We start from the raw sequence: 26,199 nt of genomic DNA on the forward strand, positions 1-26,199 counted from the left end.
AGGCACATTGAGGAGTGATGATCGAGCATCGAGGAGGCTCCTTGGAGAAGTCAAAATCGAGGATACACTGATTTCTCCTCGCAGAAGACTTAACCCGCCGCGTGTAAACATAGAGGCGTGCCAGAGTGAGAAGAGGAGGGAGAGCGAGAGTCCGGGACCACCTGTTGAAGATCTCTGGTATAGATGATCTGTGCTACCTGGTTGAAGATGTATGTCCACGTTTTGCAAAAAAGTACACTTAATGAGTTTACATTTTGAACAGCAGTCTACTAAGATCATTTAATTTCTTGCGAATTAAGAGGTTTAAATGATTTAAAATGTGAAGGAAAAAAAAAAAAAAAAACCTATACCTTTTTGATAAGTCACTTATAAGAAAGGTTTGTAGAAATGGTGTGTGTAGCCCTTGTGGTTATGAATGCGTTATGTCATTGCATCAGACTTAATACAATTCAAGGTGACAACAGTAAATATCCTACATCAAAATTACTTTATTATATTATACTTTGGTTAGTTAATACTGAAATATTGTTCGCCATTATTACTATACATCCGTGTTAGAAACAATAGTCCACAAACCAATGTGTGACGTCACTGCTGCTGCGTTCACTATTTTTACAGTCTGGTTAAAATGGGAAATGACAGCTTACTAGCTCTTGCTGAAAAATCTGCTACTTGAAAGTTTAAAATTATGCATGAAGAAACTGCTGAAATCTACATTAACATGTTGTAATCTAATCTACTCAGCGTTAGGGGAGTATCGTCCACACCTGAATCCTGTCAAGTGAGCATCACATTTGACGGTGTAGGTGAAATAGAGAACTCCTTTGCTCAGCTGACAGCTAAGCGAGTGAGTTCCTCGCTCGGGGAAGACCACACATCTACCCGCTACGTCATTGTAAAGCACATCTCGATCCCAGACTTCAAACCTCAACGCCTGACCCAGTTCCACCGATCCAAAGCCATAAGTCACGTTCCACTCCGGGTCATTGTTGTCCATCACCGTATTGGTCTCCTCGTACATGCCGTTGTAGAAGATCTTCACGTAGGCGTCCGTTTTGGTGAAGGTGTCCGCCCTCAGACCTGCAGCTCTGTGGATCTCCAGTCTGAGAGTTCCTCTGCCAGCCCGCAGAGGACAGCAGTTATGGTCCAGGTTGGCGGTTGGGGAGCAGTTCTTAAGACGGACCTGGTCCTCCTGCAGCTGGTTATCTTTAATATACTCTGTGACAGTGCTTCTCAGATTAGCACTGATCTGTGAGTCCTCCACTAGATGATGCAAAGGGAAGATGCCGTAAGAAACCACATCAGGGTTGTCGTGGAGGCTGTTCATCCAGCTCTGGTACGCTTCAGATGGGTCCTCCTGGTAGAGGATGTCGGGGAAGTACCTCTCCCCTCCAATAACCTCAATCTTATGGGTCATGAAGCCTTGGTAGAAGCCCATGCTCATGTTACCCTTCAGGAGGTTCTCGCACTTGTTGGAGAAGGATGCATTGCCAGGGAGGAAACCAAGAGCCATTCGGAGTTCAACATTCAAGCAGTTTTTTATGTCTGACTCGGAGAAACCCTTCAGCGTGGCCAGGCAGGTCCTGAATGCAGTGATTCGCCTCACCTTACCACCAAGCTGGACCTAAGAGATGGAACAAATAATAAAATGAAGGCTGAAAACTTCCTTTTGGCCTATCAGTAACACGATTCATCATTCTTCCCTACGTCATAATATTCAGGATTATTTTTCACTCGTTAAGCTATATCAAAAAGACATGTAAAAGAGCACTGTCAACCACCTGACCTGGTGTATGTAGTGTGTTCCGTAGGTGTCTATCAGCCGTCTATATAGGGCTCTGTTCTGGCTCGTATTTAAGCTCTGTGGGAGTCTTTTCAGATGCTTTGTGAACTCTGTGCTCAGCTGGGGGTGATCAGCCAGCCTGTAGCTGGAAAAACAAAAGGCAGGTGGAGCAATGAGAATAGAATCTTCACGCTTATGTGACAAACAATATACAGTCAAGTTCACCATAAGGTTTCACCATAAGCTGTTGTAACTTTCCCAAAGTCTGTTTTTTTCTAAGAAAACGACCAAAAAAACTGCACACATCTGTGACCTATATATTTTAATTATACATTTGCATTCTTTAAATGCATTGGATGCCAGCAAAATGAGCTAGTATGTGCACATAGCAATTACTATAATAATTTTGCAACTGGCATATCCACAATAATATCCATACTTATCCTCAATATCCAGTTATAACAAAACTAGATATAGATGGAACAATACTTTATTCAAATCCATTTGCCTCATCATAAGAATGTGTTTTTAGTGCAGACTATCAGTCTGATTAATGTAATAATCCTAGTAATTCTACATCAATCAGCCAATTACATATGATTACAAAGCACAATTTTTACAAGCACACTCCTCTTTACCTGTAGTAGGTGCAACTGATTTCATGGATGGCAAAAGTGGCCTTGTCCACGCTGTGCTGCGACCGAGCAAACTTGGCCAAGTCTGAGCGGCTTCCTCCTAGCACTGCCTTGCCAATATTTTCTAAACTCAAGCCCAGGCCCCAGTTGTTGTTAACCAGGGAGTTGGAGCTACGCAGCAGAGAATCCACAGAGTGGTGGAGGGCACTAGAAAGCTGCTTGCTGCAGCGGCTGAAGGGACGCCAGTCGAGCACCGCAGCTGGGAGCCTCTGAATCTGAGGAGAGAAGAGGCAGGATGTTGATTGGGAAGCAGGTGGAGGAAGAAAATAGTTATAGGAAGTGTGGAATAGTACAGAAGGAGGAAAAACACAGGGCAGGAGGAGCAAAAAGAGAAAAAGTAGTTTGGATGGAATTAAGTTAAGGGAATTTTGACATTGAAGAAACAATGGATAAGAGTGAGTGTTACAGTTTTCACCTGTCCTTTTTGGAAGCGGTTCGGACAGAGTGTACAGGTGTGGTTGTCAGCCAGGTGAGCTTTGACATTGATGACATATGCCCCCGTTCGACGCATCCGCACCACATCGAAACCCTCCCCTGCCAGGTTGTGGCCCGGGACAAAAGGGGCTTTCTCACACTCTAACCCTGAGCCAACTCGACAGCCATGGACCCTGCAGACCTCCAACATGACCAGTAAACCCAATATAAACAGCCCAACGTTGCTCCTTTGGGATCCTCCAGCTTGCATGGTTACCTAAATGTAACAACACAGAGGGTGAGAAAGAAGTCAGTAAAGTCTATATTTTAATGATTGCTTCTTAAATACTCTCGTAAACATGAAACTAGTGTCTGATATAAAGCCCATTGTAGGCAGTTGCATTTTTTTGCCTTGTACTTAAACTAATTTCCATAGGTTTACCAGTGAGCAGACTGCTGGGTTGTTGCTAGTATGCAAACTATCTGATGAGTTATGTCTGTCACATAGTAAATGCAGATGAGCTCCTAATCCTCTCTGCTTTATAAACTGGAGTAATCCTGCCACAGATGTTGTGTCAACTGTGAAAACATGCACAACAGAGACATACAATACAACATAGACATGCACTCTTACCTTGGTCTGTATTCTATATATCATCCTTCAGGGTGTGTCCTCGTCTTCTTTTAGGAGTTGCCAGGCTGTAGCTTTCTCTGCCTACTGAAATACCACTTGGAGCTTTTAACAGCCAAGACAAACACATTTGTTGTGCCTCCCTCTTTTTACTAACCCCATCGATGGCGCAGCTCACCGTCAAAAAGATGAAATGCAAACTGACTAAATTCTTGATCCTGCTGGAAATGAAATCACGGTTGAGAAAGCTTTGGCTTTACTGGCCAACTGTGCTGAAAGCCTGGGTGCACTCTTTTGTCCGTCCTCTGCCCTATGAAAAAGACCAAGGAGGGAGTTCCGGTGCTTCAGCGTTGTGTGTGTCTCTCTCTCTCTCTCTCTCTCTCTCTCTCTCTCTCTCTCTCTCTCTCTCTCTCTCTCTTCCCCCCCCAGGCCTTGACAATTTCCTCAGCATGAGTGGGTTTGTTTTCATGTTCATGACCCAGCTCTATGAATCCTTCACAGCTGTGTATGTTTTGTGTGCATGTGCATATGTGGGGGAGGGAGACTCACGAGAGAAAAGATGCACATTGGTATGAGCACTCTTTACAGGAAATTGCTTTGTGTATGTACATGCATGGGAATGTACAGTACATATGTGTCTGTCTGTCTGGAGTGACTGTGATTTTGTGTATATAATGTCTGAGGTACTGTACTAATGTACTGATAACCTTACCAACATCATGAGGTCAGTTTTGCCATTGTCTATTTCTGGATGTGGGTGGAATGTTGGTGGTTTTAAAATAAAGGTGTCTCTGTGCGAGAGGTTTTAGTCAACGTTTTATTCTGAGAACCAGTATGTGCTTTGGTGCCACGTTTACAGACTTATGCTTGCTTACAGAATGATTTTGTATTTTGTACTGACCTCAACACTGCAGTGTAAATATGATTTCTGTCATGATGTGTTTGAGTTTAGCTCAAAGATATAACTTTTTTGTTAAGCTTGCAAGATTAAAAAAGTTGAATACTCAGCGCAGATCTGTTACAAGACTGATTAACTGATTACTTTGCTTAAGTGACCGCTGGCCAAGGCATTTCTTTAAAGAATTTAGGGTGTTTCTTATAGGAAAAGAGACATACCAATCATAAACATAATATATACTGTACATGAAGACATCGATCCATTGAATTGTTTTACATTACTTTTATTAGAATTTAAGTACAGTGCAGAAGAGTTTAATTGACATTGACATTTATAAATCCTGTCAGTTTCAGTGGCGTGATACAAAAAGTTAAGCACAAAACATAATCCCCAATCTAACGCTTCTTTTATTAATATATTCAGGAAAAAAAAGGCTTCACCAAAAGTGAATCAACTATCTAAATAATATGTATTAACAGCATGTTTTGTGAATGGTACTAGGTACAAAGCCTGCAGGTTCTTAAATGGGTTTATATACTACATGACATAATGCATCTTGGCCTCATGAGGGCAGTATTGATTCTCTGTTGCCTTGGAAAGCACCTCTGCTTCGTGCCATTTGGTGATTTCAAAGGCAGATTGTTGTTTCTTAGATCAGACATAATATGATAAAGTTTTTAATACGCATAATACAAAGTTTACTTATGCTAAGCAACGGCTTAAAGAACACGTTACTAGGAAAAAAATGTCTACCAATAAATGTACTGTTAAAATAATTACATTTATTTTCCATAGCAGTTGTTAAAATGTGAATTGCTTTCATAGACGATTCAAAAGAATAATACGTTCAACTGATTCAAACTAGAAGCCCTTAAACATACAAAAAAGTCCACCCCTGTAAGATGCATGACAGTGATTTCTGAGGTGACAATCAACAAGGAAGTTGGTAACAAAATCTGACACACCAGATACATTTCCGTCTCTGCGTGCCAAGCCTTTAAGCCTCAGCTTGTTGTGCTTCCCTCTCTCCTTCTTCATCACGGTCAACCTCACCACCTATTGCCTCATAGCCTCTAGCTGGCAAAAACCCAGACGGCCTCCTCTTCCTCTTCACCAGAAGAACTGCCGCTATGACCACCAGCACCATCATACCCATCACCCCGAATGCTACCCCTGCCTTTTCACCACTAGACATCTGACTCGATTCTGGGTTAATCTTCCGTAACATTGCCTGGATTTCCTCTGGTTGTGCCAGTTTCCACGCCTTGGTCTGCCCCACTCTGACCCAGCTCTTATCTCCTTCTGTCATCACCATAACTGTGTTTGTGGATTGCATGCTGACAAGTGGAGGTTTAGTGAAAGGTGGCAGATGGATCGGAAGCAGCTGCCCACCTGTGAACAGTCCTGACTGGACACAGTAAAGAATTTCACAGCCATCACTCACTGATGCAAGGTGCTGACTGAACTTAGGAGGGCAGCGACGTTGATTCCCTGCCAGCGGGTTGTTTGACTGACAACTGAAGAGGCCTCCGAATGGTACAGCGTATCTGCTGCCAGTTTCATAGTCGTTACTCACACAGATCACTTGGCCATCTGAGAGAAATTTTACGGGAATGAAGTTTGGGGGGCAGCTTTTGGCTTTGGTGAGGGGGTTCAAGAGAGAGGTGCTGTATATGCCTCCAAACAGATACCCTGAGTTGTCTGGGGCCTCTCCGCTTACAGAGCACCAGAAGGTGTCGATGCGAGCAGAGCGAACGTGGTAGTTGTCCTGACACACTTGACGATTGCAATGTGAAAGGCCCAAAAACCCACATCTATAGCGTTCATTGTGGCAATCGTAGGATGTGTAACCCTGCTGTCTGACTTCTGATCTCAGTAAGGTGGCAGAGTAAGGCGAACGACAGGAGAAGGCCCCTGTTTCAGGGTTTTTCTGGGCCAGGACATCACATAGTGGGCCTGCATCTGGGCTTAAATGAGTGCACTCTTGGTAGACACCACCAAAACTGAGGTTGGTAGCGGGGCCCTCGCAGGATGCGTCATCAATGTTGGCTTGGAAGTTGAAGTTCTTGGAGCTGACATCGACACATCCAGGTCGCGTGTTGACCTTGTAGTACCGCTCTATGGCCTGACTCACTGCAACAGCCACTTTGCCAACTGTAGGCTGTGGCAGATCAGGGAAATTGTTGATGTTTATGAAGTGGTGTAGGGGAAATCCTGACCTATCAATAGCAACCAGGTTGTTCCTGGTACTTTCCTGCCACTTCTGCAGAGTGATGCCAGGATAGAAAGGTGTGCCGCCACCATGGCTTTGGATAAGAGAGTACTGAATATTGGACTGATATGTTTGAAGTGATGAGCTCTGTTGGGTACTTTGACTGCTTATGTCAAACTTGAGTTTGTCAAAAAAGTTAAGGCCTGCCTGTGCTTTGATAGAGGAACTTTCTGATAAACCGTCCGATACATATGAAGAACGGAGATAGTCTTCCTGCACCAAAGTAGCCCCAGCATCGACACTAGTGATAACATGGGTTCCATAGTCCAGCACCATCTTCTCTGAGAGATAAGCTGCGTTCCTTGTTTGGTTGTTTTCAATAGCATTGGCTATCTCTTTGGCTTGTTGAGCAAAACGTGTATCCAGAGTGAAGTCTGGATAAGCCTTAACCGTGTAGATGAAGTTACGGACCTTTTTAAAAGAAAAATATGAAATGTCATTATGTTATAGTTTATTTTTATTTCAGCCTTTTAATGTTGTATTCCTTTTCTTAATTTACTATTTAAGGTGACATCTGTAACATCAGGTTGTTCATACATTGTTCATATTGCCATATTGATTCTGCTCTTATAACACTGCAATATATTTCTTGTCCTGCCTCTGCACCACCTATACTTTGTATACCACATTGCGCTTTTTGCACTTCTGGTTAGACGCAAACTGCATTTTGTTGTCTTTGTACTTGTACTCTGCACAGTGACAATAAAGTTGAATCTAATCTAATCTGTCCAGGAACTACACATAATAAATAGCCTCCTGACTCACACTGGCAAATTTACTGTGTAATGTGCACGGTCTATGGTAAATAGACCTATAAATAGATAAAATCAATCAACATTTTTATCAACCAAATGTATACATGATCCATGGTAGAGTAGTAATTTTTCATACATAAACAAAATATTTAATAATAAAAGAGTATTTTAGCTTTGCATTCACAACCACTGCCACAACTATATGTGCCGTTTATTCATCCAAACTATGTAAAATAGAAACTTACTTGCACTCTGGCTGTAGTTGAAGAGTCTTTGACTTGATGGGTTTTCATCCTCTGGTTCTCTGTAGAAAATTTGCCATTCAGCACCGAGAGGAATGATATGTCAGCATTTATGCCGTAAGATGTAGAGCTTTTCTGCTCCAGCCAGGAGCTGATTATCTCTGAGTTTGTCTCCACACCCGTCTCCTTGTGGGGGATGACAAACACCTCATCAGGGATGAGGTAGAGCCCGTCCTCAGTGGTCTGGCACTGGAAGTAGCTGAGGTTCATGACTCGACCCGTATCCATGTTCCGCAGGTTGTCCCAGCCTCCGCCCGGCAGCACCTCCAGTGCTGTGATGGAGAGGTTGGTGGAGGCACGGCATTGTCTGAGCCAGTTGGTGGGGCGGCTAATAGGGACAGAGAAGCTGACATTAAGGAGAGAGAGAGCCAGGAGGGTCACTGCTGCCTTCATGATGACTCTGTCAGAAAGAGCTAAGACGACTGTATATAGGGTTCGTGACAAGTTCCTCCTTCTCTTATGCAGTTTATCATATGATAAACAGGAACATCCAGTTTAAGAACTGGTGGGGGAGGATGAAGTTTTACTTTCATTTGCAAGTCTGCTTTTTTTTTTTAATCCCAAAGTATATATACTCCAGGCTACTTATTAACAGAAAGGAGAACTCTGCTGGCTGGAATGGAATTTTACCTGAATACCTTAAAAAATACCTTCAAAGATTAATATAACCATATTTAAAGGCAATATTCTAAAACCAGCAATAAGAGCCAAACCTGTGTTGTATATTACTGCAATTACTGTGATTTATATTATCTAAACATTCAAGTGATTTAAAGATGTGATTTCTCAGTTAGTTTATCTCTCTCTCTCTGCACACAAAAGGATGGTTGAGGAAAAGGGGAAACTAAACTTAAGCTTAACATAAACAGAGCAGACCAGACTGCTTTGGTTGATAAATGCTCTGCTTTACATAGTTTTTGTGTTTCTGAATAAAAAGTAAAGATACAATTGTTCACAAACATCCTCTTAATAAAGGGAACAGAAAGCAGATATTAAAAACAACATATACCTAAAAGGAAGTGGTTGTGTTTTCACATGTTTGTGAACAGTCACATGAGTATATGTCACTGGGAATGTCCGGAGAATGTCTGAGTCAACACCCAACATCAAGCCTCAGATTAAATGTTAGGCAAACTACAAGTACAAAGTAAACACAATATATGTAGGAATACACTTAGAATCATAATTACAATAAATGCAACATTTAGAACAATATAAGTAATATAAGTTTTGTATTATATCACGCATGGGGAGTTTTCCTTTTTTGTCATTGTATATTTTAGGTTAATACGTGGCATGGCATAAATCAATAATGCTCACACTTATCAGGCCGCACTCCTCCCACATCCCACTTCTGAAACATGTTTAAACTGACAGGATCACAGGTGATAAGACTCAACAATACACTGTATAAAGTAATAAGTAGGCCTACAAGCTTGTTGAAAAACTGGTTCTTGTTACAAGTGACTAAATAACTGGTCTATCGATAAAAAATACCAGTACAAAAATAACTCAAATGTAAGAAAATACGTTTTTAAAAACATTAAGATACATGTAACTGCACTACTTGTTTGCTACTACTTGTTGTTACTTCTTTGTTTATTGATTTATTCAGTGCTAACGTTTTCAATATATTGCGTATTTGTATTTTTAGTGTAATTAATAGACTCACAGAAACTTTTCTAGTTTACATTAGTACTTGTCATTTTGACTATCCTCACACATCTAGATAAAATATCGAATTCAATTTGACAAATTGTGTATATTTAAGTTTTTATGGAAAAAGTTAAATTTGGGTTGCACACAAGGAGAACATCGTATTTATTTATTTTTAATTGCTCCACGGTTGCCACATTTTACCTAAAGTAAAATATGACCATAATGCAACCTGACCTGAGGTGAACCTTTCCGGCCAGCTGCGGTTGCCACTTCTTAATGATGACTAAACCCGGCCAGTAGGTGGCAACACGAAACTAAACAGCTGATGAACTCTTCAGCTGTGTGATTCACAACATACCTTCACTTTACGGATTCAAGACTTCATTACTCCAACATATAGTATCATTAAGGCTCGTATGAATATAGATCATGCTTTTGTCAAGCTTGTTCTCACTTTCTTTTTATGTGAATTTATAGATGAAATACCACCTGCCTGTTCACCTGGAGCTATTCTCATCCCAAACTCACTCAAAGTAAACACTATTTCATCTGTCGCCTAACTTCCATCATAACCTTGGATAAGGATTGTATTATACTCGTCCGCCGGTCAGATGATCGCTTCACCCACACTGAAACCCTGGCATGTGGTTTTTCTGCTGGAGATAAGAGGACAGCGAACACGGCTCGTCACGCCCGTCAAGCCTCACTGTGATGATTAGCTGCCTTTGGCAAGCTGCTGGCGAGTGTCACCCATAGACTGTATAAAAACTATACAGTGTGTCACCAGCTGCCGTGTTAAGACCAGGCTGGACATGAGTACACAATTCAAACTGGTACAAACAAAAACATTACAAATTGTGTAGTACAGTGTTTCGAATCCAGGTTCAACAAACTTTCTCTTTCTCAGCATCTATCTGACTGTTGGCGACAAAAGTCGATGCTACTGTAACGCATAGTCAGATAGCGTTTTTCTTTCATGTAGCCTAAGTGTAACGCATAAACACGTTTTATTCAAGATCATTTGTGACCACAATAGCTTTTTGTGTCCGCCACACAACAAATACTTTGTGTTCAAATGTGTGTGGATACACAGTGCTGGACGCCATGGTCCCCGTGCGTAACGGTGCGTAAAAGCACCACTTCAAAACGTCCCGCGCGTTCTTCTGCGTCACTGTAAATCAGGCAAATCAACGCTGTGTCCTAAATCACCCCCCTTTTCACTCAGCCACTGCTCCCTATATGATGGACACTCAATAGTGAGCAGTAAATGCAGATTTTGGAATACTAATCATCATCATTCTGCGTCCTTACTGGCCAGAGGTGTATAGTCCAGGTGCCAGAAAGTAGAAATCCTGTCCAGCAGCTGTCCCAACCATCACTAAACCAGCTCCTCTACCAGGTAGATGAGCTCGTTAGTGAAAACACCTGTTCTAGATGTAGAGGCAGATCCAAAAACATGGCAGGATTTTTACTTTCTGGCACCTGGACTATACACGTCTGTTCAGCAGCCAACACATCTTAGACGGTATACAGTAGTTTCCAAACGAGACATGGATGCACTACACAGACTTTTCAAATTAAAATATCAGCAACTGTACTTTAGAATACAATTCTAATCTACTTTACAAAACTACCATCACAAATACTGAAATTCAGACGTGTATAGTCCAGGTGCCAGAAAGTAAAAATCCTGCCATGTTTTTGGATCTGCCTCTACATCTAGAACAGGTGTTTTCACTAACGAGCTCATCTACCTGGTAGAGGAGCTGGTTTAGTGATGGTTGGGACAGCTGCTGGACAGGATTTCTACTTTCTGGCACCTGGACTATACACCTCTGTTACTGGCAGCTGTAGAGACGCACAATGGTAATTCCCCACATTGCACTGTGGGATTGTTAATAACAGAAAGTAGTGTAGTTACATGCCATGGTCACTTAACCACAGAATACTTATATTTCTGAAATACTGAAGTCAGTGGTGCTGAATAACAACATAATATTAATAAGTAAATAATTCACTTGTAAAGGCTCAATTACGTTTTATTTTTCTCCGTTTTATATTGTCTACAGCAGACATTCTTACCCAGATAGTTCTTGTATAAAAAATGTAATATAAAATGTTATAAGCTATATCCAGTTTGTCAAAGTTTTTTTTTTCATAACTGAGATTAAAAAAATCACACGACACACTATACATTAAAATAGGTTTATTATTTTTTTACAATTGCTAAATCCAATTCTTTACAAACCATGGCATATGGTGTCAGAGAAAGATGTGTCACAACAGCAGGTTTAGTGTTTTTCCATTATAGAAAAACTGTAAAATAGGTAAAGCAAGCTCAAGTTTTCGGAATGAAGGCAGAATTTTGGGCCACACGTTAGACGAGTCAAGCGTCGCCAGAAAGGCGTTTAGTCTAATTCAGTGTTCATTAAGAGAGTTTTCACTTCTTGGCAGCAGCCCTGGTCCTGGTAGACTTGGCCATCCTGCTTTTGATCTTGCTAGGACTCTTTGGCTTCATGGGTTTCTTGGCCGCAGCGGGCCTCTTTGCTTTCTTCGGACTCTTTGCTTTACTCTTTCTTTTCTTAGGTGACTTCTTGGCTGCTGGAGTCGCACCTCCGGCTGCTTTCTTGGGGCTGGCCTTCTTGACCTTTTTCACCTTTGGCTTTTTCTTCTTCACCACCTTCTTCTTCCTAGGTGTGGGGGGCTTCTTGTTCAGCTTAAAGGAACCGGAGGCCCCGGTGCCCTTGGTTCGGAGAAGGGATTTGCTGGCCACCAAGCGTCTGATGGCCATGAGGATTCTGGCTTTGTTCTTCACCACATCGTATCCTCCGGCCTTCAACGCCTTCTTCAGGGCTGCCAGGGACACGCCGCCGCGCTCTGTGGACGCGGATGCAGCCTTCAGTATCAGCTGTGACACTGTAGGACCCGTCTTCTTCCTCTGAGACTTGGCTCTCTTCTTGGGAGATTTGGCCTGAGCCGCCGAGGGCAAAGCACTCACAGCAGAAGACATTGTATTAGCGATGATGTCAGGATCAAGAGACTGAGAAGACTAGTTATCTCTGCTTGCCCTCTTGGCAGCTTCACGCTTTATAAAGCCCCGGTGAGAACCGTGTAGAGTGAGCCTCGCCACCACAGCGCGCCTCTTCTCTGTCAATCAAACTTGATCAAATTTGTGTTTTCTCCAGCTGGATTATTCTTTAAAACCCCTGCGTAAAATATTGAATATCCATATAAAAAGCAAAGCATATGAATAGGCGTAATCTTAACTGTCTATAACAGTATTTTTAATTAATAAAATATATTAAAGTCTGTTGTGTAATCACAGGCTGACAGCTGTGAAGCGTAATTTGAGGCGTGCATTTTGAACATTTTAACAAGGTTAAACCCTCTAAACAAACAAGTACAGACTTCTATAATTAAATAAGCTTAAATAGTAATATGTCTGATATACTGGCTCCAAAACCTGGTTTTATTTCAGCCGTTTTTGCCAATTGAATTCATTTAAAGATGACCAAAGAAACACAGTTGCCTTGCAGACCCACCACCACCGTGTACTCAGCATAGATATAAACTCCTGAAATGCAGAGGCAGGACAGTTGTAATGAAAATGCGAGATGGGAAAAAAAGCTAAATAGCTTAATAGAAAATGACGTTTTATGTCATAATATGTTATATAGGCTAAATATTACTGTGGGCTACTGTCTCCTCTGTGGAGGGAGATGGGCCTCAGCCAGAATAAGAGTTATCAGTGGAGCGGCAAGAAAAACGAATTTAAGATTAATTTCCCGGGTCTTTTTGAACTTTTCCCTCTCTTTATGAAATGACCAGTGATGGATGCATTTGTATTAGTATGCATGCATATATTTCAAACCAGTTTGATCGCATTACAGTGCCAGTCTATGTTTGACAATCACTTTAAACATTTTATAGGACATGATGCCATAAAGAAAACGTAATTATTCCATTGCGTTGTTAACAGCAACATCCTCTGCATATATAATTCAAGTGCAAAGGCATTAATGAAGCAATGGCAACATAGTGTATTTCATCTGACTGCATTTCTTCAGTCTGTTCTTTTGGTAAATGAACAGCACAAAATACTCCAGTATAGTGGGTTAGTGTTAAGGATTATTTGAAATATGAAGTTCAGTCAGATTTCAAACATAAAGTAGGATTTACTCCATATTATTTGTTTTGTTTTTTGTGTGCACAATCAGTAATCTAATCTTGACCAAATTACAGGTATTTTCACATGGATTATAAAATTCAATAGTTTGACGTATTGATGAAAAAACTTGTTTGTGATTATTATTATTATTATTATAAATGCTGTTTTTTCTGATGTGTTTGCATAAACAGCATAAACATTATTGATTTTGATTGAACAAATCAGTAGATAACATTAATGACCAATTCATTTGTTGTGTTAGTCCTTAAATTCAGGCAGATTGTGCCTTTAAAGCACTTTGAATTGCATTTGACATTGAGCTGGAAAAGCAAACTTGATCTTAAAAGGAGGGGGGAGGGAGGGAGAAGGTTGACAAATGTAGTCCTGCCATCTGCAGTGCACTGATAGCGCCTCCTCCTGTTTTGCGCGCGCGCACACAACACACACACACACACACACAAACACACAAACACACACACACACACACACACACACACACACACACACACGCACACACACATACAGACCATAGTACAACAGAGTGAGTAAAATTAGCTTGAAGAAAAAAATGCAGTTATGGTTTTAAATGGCTTGTCAGTGAATGTGTCATTTCCCTGTAGACGAGGAGTGTAGATACACTGGGCTGGAGTGGAGAACAGAGACTGAAGCAAACATATCAGATAAAGTTGTAATAATCTCAATTGGGAACGCCCTTTTAACCTTCTTTATCACTACTCTGTATACAGCTTGGATCAGATTTTGTTGTGACTGACATGTTGTCCCCATAATTAAACCAAAACTTTACTTGAGCAAAGAGTTACTGAACATTTTGTGGGGGTTTCCATTTCTACCAGCACTTGTGAATGAACAAGTAAGGAATGTTGTACATATTTCACTTACAAGTGACTGCTTTTAGATTATTCGCTGTTGTGGTTTGAAAAGTATATGGTAAAGAGCGGCAGTTACCTCCATAATAACTAGTAACGTGAGTTAAATGTGTCAGTGGATTAAATCACAGTGCCACTGTGATGCAACTAAGGCATTCACTTCATCAGATACAGTAGAAGGCCCCATATCCCCCTATGGAAGTAATGTTAATAACCATTGTTTAGTAGCAGTAATTTTCCACTGTGTTTTTTTTGTGTTCCTCATATGAGATCGTTGCTCTGAACTACTGATGGGCAAAAGAGGGGACTATTATCGTCTAGTTTTCTCATTGAAGTCCGTTGTATTACTTGTTATGTGGGATTGTTTCCCCTCTTCTGTGTGGGAGGGGTATGTGTGATGTAGCCTCGGGGGGGGGGGCGGGGCTCTGTTCTCATGTGATCTCACAGTCACTGCAGCCAGACAGACCGAGAAAACTTGTGACCAAAACAGCAGGAGAACCAGCTCTGCGATACCACAAAACTGTACCGCAGCGACTCCACAGTCCTTCTTCAATCCTTTCATCACCGCCAGACAAGATGGACTGCGGGATATTCACCTCCAAGACCGTCCTCCTCCTCCTCAGCTTGATATTTTGGGTAAGGCGCGGTGTTATTTCTCCACCTGCAGAGATTTGAATTCATACTGGCGGCTTTATAAGAGGGAGAAATTAAACGTTTTTGGTGTGTCTTTGCAATAGTACAGATTTGCCTTTTTCTGTCAATCATTGCTATTGGCTATTATTATTATTATTATTATTATTATTATTATTATTATTATTGTGTAGCCATTTAGTCATGTGCGCTTTAAGATTTACATCCTGGAAATCAGAGTTTTGACCTGGTCCTGGTCCTGCCCCAGATTTTTGGACGGCACAGTCCCTATCGCTATACTGTACTTCCTCATTTTTACTGTATCCTAATATAGGTCACATCTTTTTTTCTTTTTTTAAGTCAAATGATTCCTTTAAGGCTATGAGTAACATTTCCCAATAATGTGAATTTAAGTCCAGCTGAGGTCAGTGGGATCACTGACTAAGCGGATTTAGCTGCGACATTGTCAGTCAGTCAGCTTGAACTCTGACTCATTATCAAAGTTTGACCAGTGTTCATTGCCTGGCTTTGTATCTTGTTGTCTCATATTAGCTGCGTCATCATGTCTCTCCCCAGTTGTCAACTCTCTGTCTCCTCCAGAGGTAATAGGTTTTGAAGGGACCCAGTAAATATTTGTGCATGTCTGTGTAATTTGATTACTGTGAGAGAAAACTGGCCTGTGTGCCTGTGTATTTACAAGGGGAAACATGGGCATGGTTTATCTCTTCAATTCAAATATCCACATCCACTTTTCACTTCCTTATTCTCAGTTTTCTTTCCAGTATAATGCTTTTTATTTCTCTGTGTGTAGAGACACATGCATTCCTCCGCCCATCACTATATTACAAAATCAAAAAGTCTGTTCTTGTTTTCTCACCGGCTAGGCTTTACCCCCAACACATTCCTACCACAGGCAAAGTGCTGCCACATGTAGGGTTAAAGCAGTGAAAATTGAATGAGAGCTCAACTCTCATTTGTAAAACACATACAGTATCTCAAAGCATCACACACATCTGGATTTGTCCTGTTTTCTCAAACAGCTGCAGCTCAGTTAGGTAGTCTGTCAAAGTTGCTAAACTAAACAAGCCAAGTCAATGTATTAGAATCTAAAAGTGAGCATCCATCTTCTGATTCACCAGCTGTGCCAGTTAGATTTGTTTTTTATCATTAGCTTCACCATCATTGCTGAATTTCATCAAGCCATTCAAGGCTCTCAGTGCTGGTTTACACTGTGAGAAAGCACACATTTTAAACAAGCTAACAATAACTTGGGCATAGGGGAGACTTTTTGAGAATTGAGTATTATTATTCATAATTAAAACAATATCTATAATAAATTATCCTTTTAAACCCCGCCTGTCCCACTGGCAGGTCTGTCTTTACAAGATCATATTATGCAGCTAAACATTGTACCAAACCAAAAAGTCTTCTGAAGACCCCAACGTTTCAAAAGATGGTTGTTATTTTATAGCAAACCTGCAGAAAATGTGTTTAAAATTTCCACTAAACAATTAGAATATTCCCATTTTGTGTAATGGTCCTGCGATAAAATCGGATTGCGTAATTAAAAAAAGTTTTTTTTTCTAATAAAAGTGCGTGATTTAAGTGGAAAATCATCATTTTAAAAGATCGATGTTTTGAGAATGTTTGAAGCATAATTTGCGTACATTGTGTCGGCCCCCTGGAACCTGTTCTAAGATACAGTAGGGACCTGCTAAATACATCTGATCAAGAGACATCGCCTCAGAGGTTTCTCACATTCCAGAGAGGCGGCACCGTGCATGGGGACTATACATTGTGTAAGCCTCTTTGTGCTGCTTGTTAGGCACAATATCAGAATTTCTGGAAAGATTAGGGGTAAGCGGAGGAGGGGAAGGGTTGGCTGGGTGTAGAGTAACTACCCCACAGGGATCCCGTGACTATGGTGTGATTAAGAGAAGTGAGTCATGAGGCTGAAGTAGAGGATGAATTGATTGTTAGGCCGCACAAAACACACATGCTCACATACTAACAAAGACAAACGCATAGTCTATAACTTGCGTTAGTACGGGGGAAGTGAAACTTAAAAAGACGCTAATCTGCAGTCACATGAAGGGGGATTTCTGACTTTAAGTAATAAAGGGAAATGGCATCATCTTTTTGCCACACATTTTCCAGCTATTATTCGAAGGGAAGTTCAATTATTATTAAATAATCTCATTTGCAGTTTAAATTCTGAAGTGTTATTTATGTAGCTTTACCTAATCAGTTCCATTGTTCTTTTTCCCACCCTACTACTGGCCTTCTTTTAGCGCAGATTGGAGTTTAAATCAAGTCTGCTACAGTGAGTTTCAAAGGGCAAAGGGAAATCAAGAGTGCTGATTATGAGATCATTACTTTAGTGCCGTTGTTTTCTTAACTGTTGTCTCTGTTCTTGAAGTTTCTGTAGTTGTCTGTAAAGTGTATGCGCAAAAAAAGGCCCATATACATGCAGTCTTATGATCGGTGAGCTCACTGCTGAAGCATGATTTGTAGAAAAGTGGTGATGATGGTGTGACTTAATGCCTAATCCACATCTGACAGACCATCAGTGACATTCACAGCCTGTGTTCATCACAGCAGATAATGATGGGAGAACAAATATCTTTGTGCTAGTGCATCAACAAGCAGCTGATCAATTTCAATTTAAATTTTATTTGTAAGGGACAGTGTGCAATTTAAACATAAATGTACTCATATAATGCATTGCACCAAAGTTAGCCGTAGGCTAATTTGCATCTGTAGTCCCACAGAAAACACAAATATAACAATTTTTAAAAACCAAACAATGCTCGGTTAGTAAAAAAGAACATAACAAATAGCAATAAAATAAATCTCATATTACAGGTACACACACACAACATGATCAAGTGTGCACAGCACACAACCCCCACATTCTCACACACACACACACACACACACACACACACACACACACACACACACACACACACACACACACACACAAAATAATAGTGAGACAAAGTATTGAGGAATGATTAACTGACAGTGTGCGAGCACTGCTGAGAATTTTTAGATGATTTTTCAGATTAGCTTTAAAGCTGCCAAACAAATGACCGCTTTATAAATAAAGGTTATAAATGAGTGGATGAGAGATTGGCTGTTTAATTTACACTACAGAATATGAACATGACACTTTCAACTACAGCACAGAGAGAAAAACTAAATATGCTAAGGTTTGATTATTCCCAATATACCGAAAAAAGGGAAAACTAATGTCTTTTAATAATAATCGAAACTGTGTTCAATGTTTATTCCCACCATAACCATATTGCTAACTTGTCGACTGTGAATTAACACCTTGATGTGTAACATATGATGCGTTCTCCTCTTCGCAGGCTGCAGGAGCAGCGTTGGCCTACGTCGGAGCCTACGTGATCAAGAGCTATGACAACTTTGACAGTTTCATTCAAGACAAGTACACTTTGGTTCCAGCAGCTATCATCATCGCCATCAGCGTGGTGATGTTCATTTTTGGTCTGGTGGGATGCTGCGCCACAATCCGGGAGTCCAAAGTCGGCCTTAGCTTTGTAAGTGTGTGCGTGTGCGTAGCCTGAAGGTGAAAATGCATCTGCAAACAATTACTGTTTCAAGTTACACTGTTAGTCATAATTTTTCATGTTTCATTTTTGTTTCCCCTCAGCTTTTGTTTATCCTTTCACTCTAGTTTACTCATTCAGTATCTCAAATTTTCTTCCCCTCCAGTTCTTTCTGATCATCGTGGGGATGTTTGCAGCTGAAGTGGCTGCTCTGGTATTTAGCTTCATCTACCAAGGCAAGGTGAGTCACATATACATGTTCTCTGGCATGCAATGTTTGCTGCTGACAGTAATTTGTGTGCTCATTAGTAAAGTACACAGCTGCCAACAATGTGTTTTTTTGTCCTGTGTCTGCTCAGATAAACGCAGACCTGGAGCGCTCTATGAATGAAGTCTTCATAAAGTATGATGGACAGGACCCAGAGACCAAAGCTGTTGACTATCTGCAGGCTCAGGTTGGTTTTATATCCTACTCTATTTAAATAGCTTGTTTTCTCAGTTGTACTTTCATTCTCTTCCAGCTCCTCTGCTTTGCTTGCATTCTCTCTCGCATGCTTGCTTTCATTTCCTTCTCTTGTACTTTCAATTCAATCCTCAGTCTTTCTTTCTCTTTCTTACCTTTTTAAGAAAAGGTAAAAAAGAGATTTTTTGTTGGTGATTTATTTTGTATTTCATACATATCAATGTCACAGTATATGGTCAGAAATATCATGCTATGTTGCTCATGCTAGCCTACCCTAATGTTGAGGTATTTACTAAACAGACAAATAAAAATAACGTCTACTGCGCTCTCCACCTACATCCTCCTACTCATAGACAGTAAACGAAATGGACCAACAGATCCCTTCGCTCTGGACGGAGACCAGTGAAGTATATTAGAAGCACTTTTCCGGTGATGGCTGAGTGTTACTGCGCAGCTGCAAACTGAGCTTGCCGATGTAGATGTGACGTGAGCAACGTGTCTGAAAGTTGGAAGTCTTCTGGTAGCTGTGCCAAGAGAAATCTCAATCATTCCCAATCTTGCAGAGACGGAGAGCGTAGGTATATGTAAGGAGATAACATAGGCACAGGCTAATTATTGCTAACTGAAATGTTAGTTAAGATTAGTAATTAAACTTAAACAGCTAATGTAAGTTGAAACTGCCTGCAAGCTTCTCCTGTACTGTACGGTAATTCCTCTACTATGCGACAGTAAGTCACGTGGTTATGACACAATCATTTATCGCCTATTTTTTTTACAAAAAACGTCTACTATGGAGCCATAACGTGAGATACAAGGTAATGGAGCCTCTTATACATTGTGGTGTTTATTTAGAAATAAACAGTGGACAAATAAAGTCTTTAAATGCTTCAGATGTAAAGTTATTCGCTGTCAAAGTGATGCCAAAATGAATTGCAGTCAATGGTATGCTAAGGGGTGATGGCTTGTTAGCATCAACATAGCTCCATAGGAGCTATGCTTTGTGGAGGCTGGTTTACCCCCTTGCTCCTAATGCCTCAAAACTCGTATTTTCCGAGGTCAAAGTCGGAAACACGCCCCCTGACCTCAGATTTCCGAGCTCAGAACTCGGACAACCTCGCAGTAGCCCGAGTTCAAAATCCAACATGGCTGCCCCCTGTATCAACAGTTGTGAAAGCTGCAGTAACATAAAGTTATAAGCACTTCTGTCATTCGTTCACACAGGCATGTTCAACTTCTATCTGTGGACATGTTGTTACGGTGTTTGCATGCACAACAAAATCGGCGTAACGCGTTGTTATCAACTGGTATTGCTAACAATAGCTAACTGGGCTAGAGCTAACAAAAACAATGAAAATCCGACTTTTAAATGGAACGCATTCAACTCGTGTATGACGTCATTCCCAGCTCCGGCTTCCGAGTTCCAAGGTAAATGGAACACGGCATAATACACCATATTCACACCTCTGAGTCTATCAAAAGGCATTCTGGGAAATGCAGTAATAGTATAAGATAAAGCAGGTTGATTGAAAGTGTGAAGAAACAAGACTGCCTCACATCGCACAATCTCAAATAACTTGTGTTCTGTAACTCGCTCAACAAGGTTGATGATATAGGGTCACCCTTTCCTTTTCTCCTTTTCACTGTCATATATATTTTCTTTTGAGTTCTATATTAACTCTCCTACTACCCCTACTCCTGTTCTCTCTTTGTCTCCTTGCAGTTGCAGTGCTGTGGTGTCATGAATTACACCAGCTGGTCCAACACTACCTGGTTTAGAAGCCACAACAACACAGTGCCTCTGTCCTGCTGTAAAAACAGTACCACACAGTGCACTGGCAGACTGGACCAACCAGACCTGCTTAACATACAGGTAAATCATACAGAAGCACACTTTCCTATTTTGGATTTTAAATAACATGTCGGGTGTACATGTGGTTAGATTGGGATTGTAAGCTGTTTATTTGGTTTTGTTTCATAAATGCTTTTAACTGCTTCTCCACCTGTGACTTTGGGAATACTTTGAAACTTGAACTATCTTACATTGTATGCTTTTTTAATGATTTGATGATTCAAAATATAAAATCTGCAAAATCAAATGATCTTCCACCTCTGTGGCAATAACCCAAGAGCTACATTTCAGACAGACAGTTTTCAATGTACATGTACAGTATGTGCACTCACTGTACTTGTGCATGTATTTTAGGGTTGTGAGGCGAAGCTGGATCGCCTCCTACAGGATGTGTTGGGTTACGCCATGCTGGTCATTCTGGCCTTCGCCATCATCAAGGTAAAGGCGGTCACATACACATTCACACATATACTGTAGTTTAGCAGCTGTGTAGAGTGTTACTGTAAATCCTACTCTATGAGAGTGGGACTGTGCAGTGAGTGACACATCAATTGCTGGTGTATTTTGGAGGAATACTGGGCTACATAATATACTCCTCCGTGCCATGTACCTCCCAAGTGGCTGGAGTGCCTTCCCTAGCACTAATTGTGTGATATGTTGAATAATCTATTCAAACATAGAAACTAAAGTAGTTGAGTTTGTCCCATCACTAAACACGTGAAGCTGCAGAAAAGTGATTTTAGGAGCTTGTTTCTGATTACCTTTATCTCTCCTGTTGCAGTTCTTTGGGATGCTGAGTGTATGTGTGATCACCTGTAAAAGTGGCAGCCAGAGGAGCGGCTACCAGCCTCTGTATGCCTGAATCACTTCCTGCAACCACCTACCACCTCCTCATTTTGCTTGTCTAGGTTAGCTGACCACTCACTCAGCAGTGTACAAGTTTTATTTAGATAATGGCATATAAAGTATACACAAGTGGCAGACCTTGTCCCAATCTAAAGTGGATCTTACCAGAGCATTCCTCCACATATGAAATCAGCACAAATGTTCCTCTGACTTGTTAAATACTTTTGCTGAATGTTTATGATAACGTTTTCCATATGTTTGAGTAGCCAAAGGTTTCTGTACTGTCTGACTTCAAACTATATTTTAAGCTTTATTGATTGTAAACGAAAGGACAGCGGTTTAATGCCTATATATATAATGCATATATATATATATATATATATATATATATATATATATATATATATATAAGTTTTATGGTCAGTTAACTGTATTAAATTAAGCTACAGTTCTACATAGATAGACTTTGGTTGTGTTTATGTGTTTCTAAATTAAAAAAGTGAACATTTCACAATAATTTGGAGTTCAGTCCAGTTATATCACATTATTGTATTTTACTGTTTGTGTTTTTAACATTTTGTAATTTACCATATTAATAAATATTTATAGATAGGACATGCTGACAGTTGCTCACATATTATTATGTGTTATTATGAAACTAGGAGGACACAGCAAACAGTTGCAGAGTGTACATTCAGAGCACAACATTAAACATGCCCCACGTCATGTCTTACCTCCTGACTCTGCTGATAAAGAGGCCCTTAGTGCCGTACATACAGAAGATAGGAGTGTTCATCTTACATAAGTCTTGTCAGTGTTCATAAAGATAACTGAGAATTCAATTCAATTTTATTTATGGTGTCAAATCCTAACAATAGTTATCTCAGGACACTTTCCAAATAGAGTAGGTCTAGACAACACTCTACAATTTACAAAGACCCAACAATTTCACCACCAAAGAGCAAGCAACTTCCTTTTAACAGGCAGAAACTTCGGACCGACCCTGAGTCTTGGTGAGCGGCCATCTGCCACTGACGGTTGGGAATGTAAACTTGTGTCCAGGTTCATTATAGTCATCAATCATCACAGAGCACAGATTAAAGGATAAATCACCTGTTGATTTTAACTAACCTAATCCATTAGTTTAATTAAAATGTAAAGTATCTCTTGACCTTTCTTTTTATTAATGATACAGTCAAACCAACCATGTATCAAGCTAATTGTTTCCCCTTCTGCCAGTCCCAACCTCTGTAATGAAAAAATATCCATTAGCATCAACTGCAACACTTTTGTTAGTGTAGTTGCAGTAACAAAGAAAGACCTGCAGGGGGTGTAAAAGAACCTGCTCTGAATTAAAGGTCTAAACCAGCAGTTGTGGCGGTGAAGGGACCCCAAAAAAACAACTTTTAATATTTACTCGCTGCAGAGGTAGTAAATTAGTTATAATATAAAGGACACAATGCATGAATGTAGAAAGTCTGTTTTCAAACAATGGAATAAATATGATTTTTTTTTATGTTTTAAAGTTTGAAGAGACATTAAACAATTATCTACTTCATATTGACAAAACTACACTTGGTACTTGTTTCAGTTAATTGCTCTACATGTGATTAGTGTGTGTGTGTGTGTGTTTGTGTGTGCGAGCGCGTGTGCATTTGTGTGTGTGTGTGTGTTTGTGTGTGCTGCTGTGCTGCTGTGCTGCTGTGTTAACGACCTGAACCCCCCTGATGTAAATGACCCTGCTGCCTTGTCTCAGTCTGTGTCCCTCTCATATCTCTCGACTGCATATCTTATTCAGTGCATATCCTCGCTGCTCCGGACTGTGTTGACATTTAGACAGGCCGGTCCTTTTTAGAGAGAACTGTTGGCACACACACGGCTAGATAACCTTGTCAGCTCCCTCCTTCCTTAAGCTGCCTATTTCTACTGTCTCTCTTTCTCTCTCATGTCTGTTTATCTCTATCTGTTTCTCAGCTCACCTTTTCTCTCTTGTCATTCATCTTTTTTTACCGGTTTCTTTCGTCTTTCCTTTTTTTACATTCAAGTTGAATATGCATCTCTATCTCCTACCAAGACCACCCATCTGTTTTCTGTTCTCTGCTCTTCTTCCCTCACTCTGTAGTATCTCAAGTGTTAACACTTGATATCAGGTGGTGCAGCTCTTTCTCAGTAATGCAGAGCAGAGCAGCTGTCTTTTGAAGACCAAGAATATTAACCAAGAATATTATTAGTTTCTGTTCTCAAACATTGGCAGCTAGCTCTATATGGGCCAGTGCGGTGAACTCTTACTTAGAGTCAAGTACTTTCCTCTGTTGAGGCATCCCATCACAAACATGACAATTGGGCCATGTGTGAAGTGAGATAGTGAGACAGTTTTTTTTGTTTTTGCTCCAGTTGTAGATCTGGGTGGGTGTGGATGTTGGGATGTAGGATTGTGTTATGTTTTGATGTTTTTTCTTGGTTTAATATTTGAATGGAAAGCTATAAATAAGATTGTCAAAAAAGATTATATGGTAATAAACCAAGCTTGTAAGAGAAAGCTCATGCACCTTGTTGACCCCCTCTGGTTTTCTGATTAAAAAAAATGTAATCTTAAGCTAACTATAGTTTATACTTTTAAACTATATATATATATATATAGAGAGAGAGAGAGAGAGAGTGCAGAAATAATAAACTGATATATAACTGATATAATGTTTATATGGTATTATAATATTATATTATATGATATAATAAGGTTTGAGTCAGATTTTCTTCCCTGTGTTCAGACTTCCCTGTCTGTCACCTTAAAGGTAAAAACAAAGCTAACTAAAAGGTGTTGAATTCACTGAGGTAAGAGCTGTTTGTGAGTATAATTTGCCATTGTAGCATTTGCTATTCCCACATGAGTCATCTTTGCACAACTACAGATGTGCCCTCATCTGTCTATCTCTTTCCACTTTGGGCCATCACATCTCTGGAAACAAATTTATCACACACCAAGCAAGCCGATCAAGCCAGATGTTGTCACGTGGAAATTTCAGCCTGACCTCTAATTTATTTATTTCCTTTCCTACTTACACGTGGATCTGTTGGAGGGAGGTAATCTGAGGAGGACACACACACAATGCTGCTGTGAAGGTACATCGACAGAAGGGCAGGAAGTTTCTCTGTGTAGAGATCAGCAGACTCTTGTCCAGTCATTTCCTTCATCCCTTGCATAACATTTCTAATACTAAATGCATTTCCTGGATTTGTTTTGTTCCATCTGTTAGATTTTACATCAAACAAGTAGCAAAGAACCCTGCTTACCACCAACAGTTTGCTTAAGAACTGTATCGCATGGTAGGCAATATGACCTTTTTTATGAAACAATAAAACAAACAGGGAACCAGTACGGTGTCGAGGTTTTGTGTGTGTGTGTGTGTGTGTGTGTGTGTGTGTGTGTGTATGTGCGTTATGACAGTTTAATTCAGGACAAGTACATTTTGGTTCCAGCAGCTATCATTATCCGCATCAGCGTGGTGATGTTCATTTTTGGTCTGGTGGGATGATGCACCACAATCCAGGAGTCCAAAGTCGGCCATAGCTTTGTAAGTGTGTGTGTGTGTGTGTGTGTATGCCACCCACCACCGACACTGCGATGTCTCCATTTGTCAAATGCTATCAGTGTTATTAGAGAGTGCAGAAATACAGAAGAGGAACAGAAATACAGCACAGAGAACAATGAATCAAATGAGTACCAGCAGTGGCATAATATTATCCCTATCACCTATCATTTTCTTCACTTAAAAGATATTCAATTATCCTGACTGCTGATCCTTCTTCTTTTCTTTCTGTAATATTTTTCTTTTTCTCTTCTTTGTGGTTCTTTTCAGTGTTTCTTGTGAGCAGTGTTATTTAAAAGATGCCTGTGATTGTATCTAGTTTTTGGCTAACCTCCAGAGGCTAATGACTTTCCCTCTGCCTTCAGCTACTATTGAATTTGAAGTACTCATAAAAGAACCTGTGTTACTCCTCCCCTTGGAAATAGTTTCAGGGAATTTAAATCACAGGTGTCCCAAATTACTCAGAAATGCTAAGAAGAGGTTATTTTCTAACTTTCACATATAGCTGGTACATTAGAGCAGTTTTTTTTCCTGCCATCTCTCTATTTTTATGTAAATAACATGATGAAATAGTATGTGATTTTAAGAACACTGAGCAATTTTGAAAGGGAAAGAAAAGATTTTAACTTTTATTGCAAAATAGTATTAATTGCGTAATCGTCCCTGTAGTCTTGCATTGCCACAGCGCTGTGGAGTAAGGTCTGGCTATACCACAGATACATTCTACGATGGGTGAAAACAATGCTCTGGATTGATGCATTTCTTTAAACCAATCACAATCA

The 26,199-nt window shown here is 40.3% G+C and overlaps 4 protein-coding genes across 4 annotated transcripts; 1 reads left to right on the forward strand and 3 right to left on the reverse strand.

The window, feature by feature from the left end:
• Positions 1–468: 468 nt before the first annotated feature.
• On the reverse strand, positions 469–3,864 carry prf1.5 (perforin 1.5). The gene is made up of 5 exons (XM_039803610.1): positions 3,527–3,864; positions 2,894–3,169; positions 2,422–2,693; positions 1,787–1,928; positions 469–1,624 (listed from the first exon to the last, which is right to left on the reverse strand). Exons 1-5 carry the CDS (start codon positions 3,548–3,550, stop codon positions 737–739), a joined length of 1,602 nt encoding a protein of 533 aa, XP_039659544.1. The 5' UTR covers positions 3,551–3,864; the 3' UTR covers positions 469–736.
• An 823-nt stretch (positions 3,865–4,687) lies between these two features.
• mpeg1.1 (macrophage expressed 1, tandem duplicate 1) lies at positions 4,688–8,206 on the reverse strand. The gene is made up of 2 exons (XM_039804357.1): positions 7,694–8,206; positions 4,688–7,104 (listed from the first exon to the last, which is right to left on the reverse strand). Exons 1-2 carry the CDS (start codon positions 8,141–8,143, stop codon positions 5,419–5,421), a joined length of 2,136 nt encoding a protein of 711 aa, XP_039660291.1. The 5' UTR covers positions 8,144–8,206; the 3' UTR covers positions 4,688–5,418.
• Positions 8,207–11,600: 3,394 nt separating this feature from the next.
• On the reverse strand, positions 11,601–12,485 carry LOC120559996 (protamine-like protein). Its single transcript, XM_039802079.1, has one exon. It carries the CDS (start codon positions 12,417–12,419, stop codon positions 11,850–11,852), a length of 570 nt encoding a protein of 189 aa, XP_039658013.1. The 5' UTR covers positions 12,420–12,485; the 3' UTR covers positions 11,601–11,849.
• A 2,425-nt stretch (positions 12,486–14,910) lies between these two features.
• tspan36 (tetraspanin 36) lies at positions 14,911–23,355 on the forward strand. The gene is made up of 7 exons (XM_039804277.1): positions 14,911–15,100; positions 18,472–18,663; positions 18,839–18,913; positions 19,032–19,127; positions 20,856–21,005; positions 21,339–21,422; positions 21,766–23,355. The coding sequence occupies exons 1-7, from the start codon at positions 15,041–15,043 to the stop codon at positions 21,844–21,846; spliced, it is 738 nt and encodes a 245-aa protein (XP_039660211.1). The 5' UTR covers positions 14,911–15,040; the 3' UTR covers positions 21,847–23,355.
• Positions 23,356–26,199: the final 2,844 nt, after the last annotated feature.

This window comes from Perca fluviatilis, chromosome 6, assembly GCF_010015445.1.
Source record: "Perca fluviatilis chromosome 6, GENO_Pfluv_1.0, whole genome shotgun sequence".
In the NCBI taxonomy this organism is placed as follows: domain Eukaryota; kingdom Metazoa; phylum Chordata; class Actinopteri; order Perciformes; family Percidae; genus Perca; species Perca fluviatilis.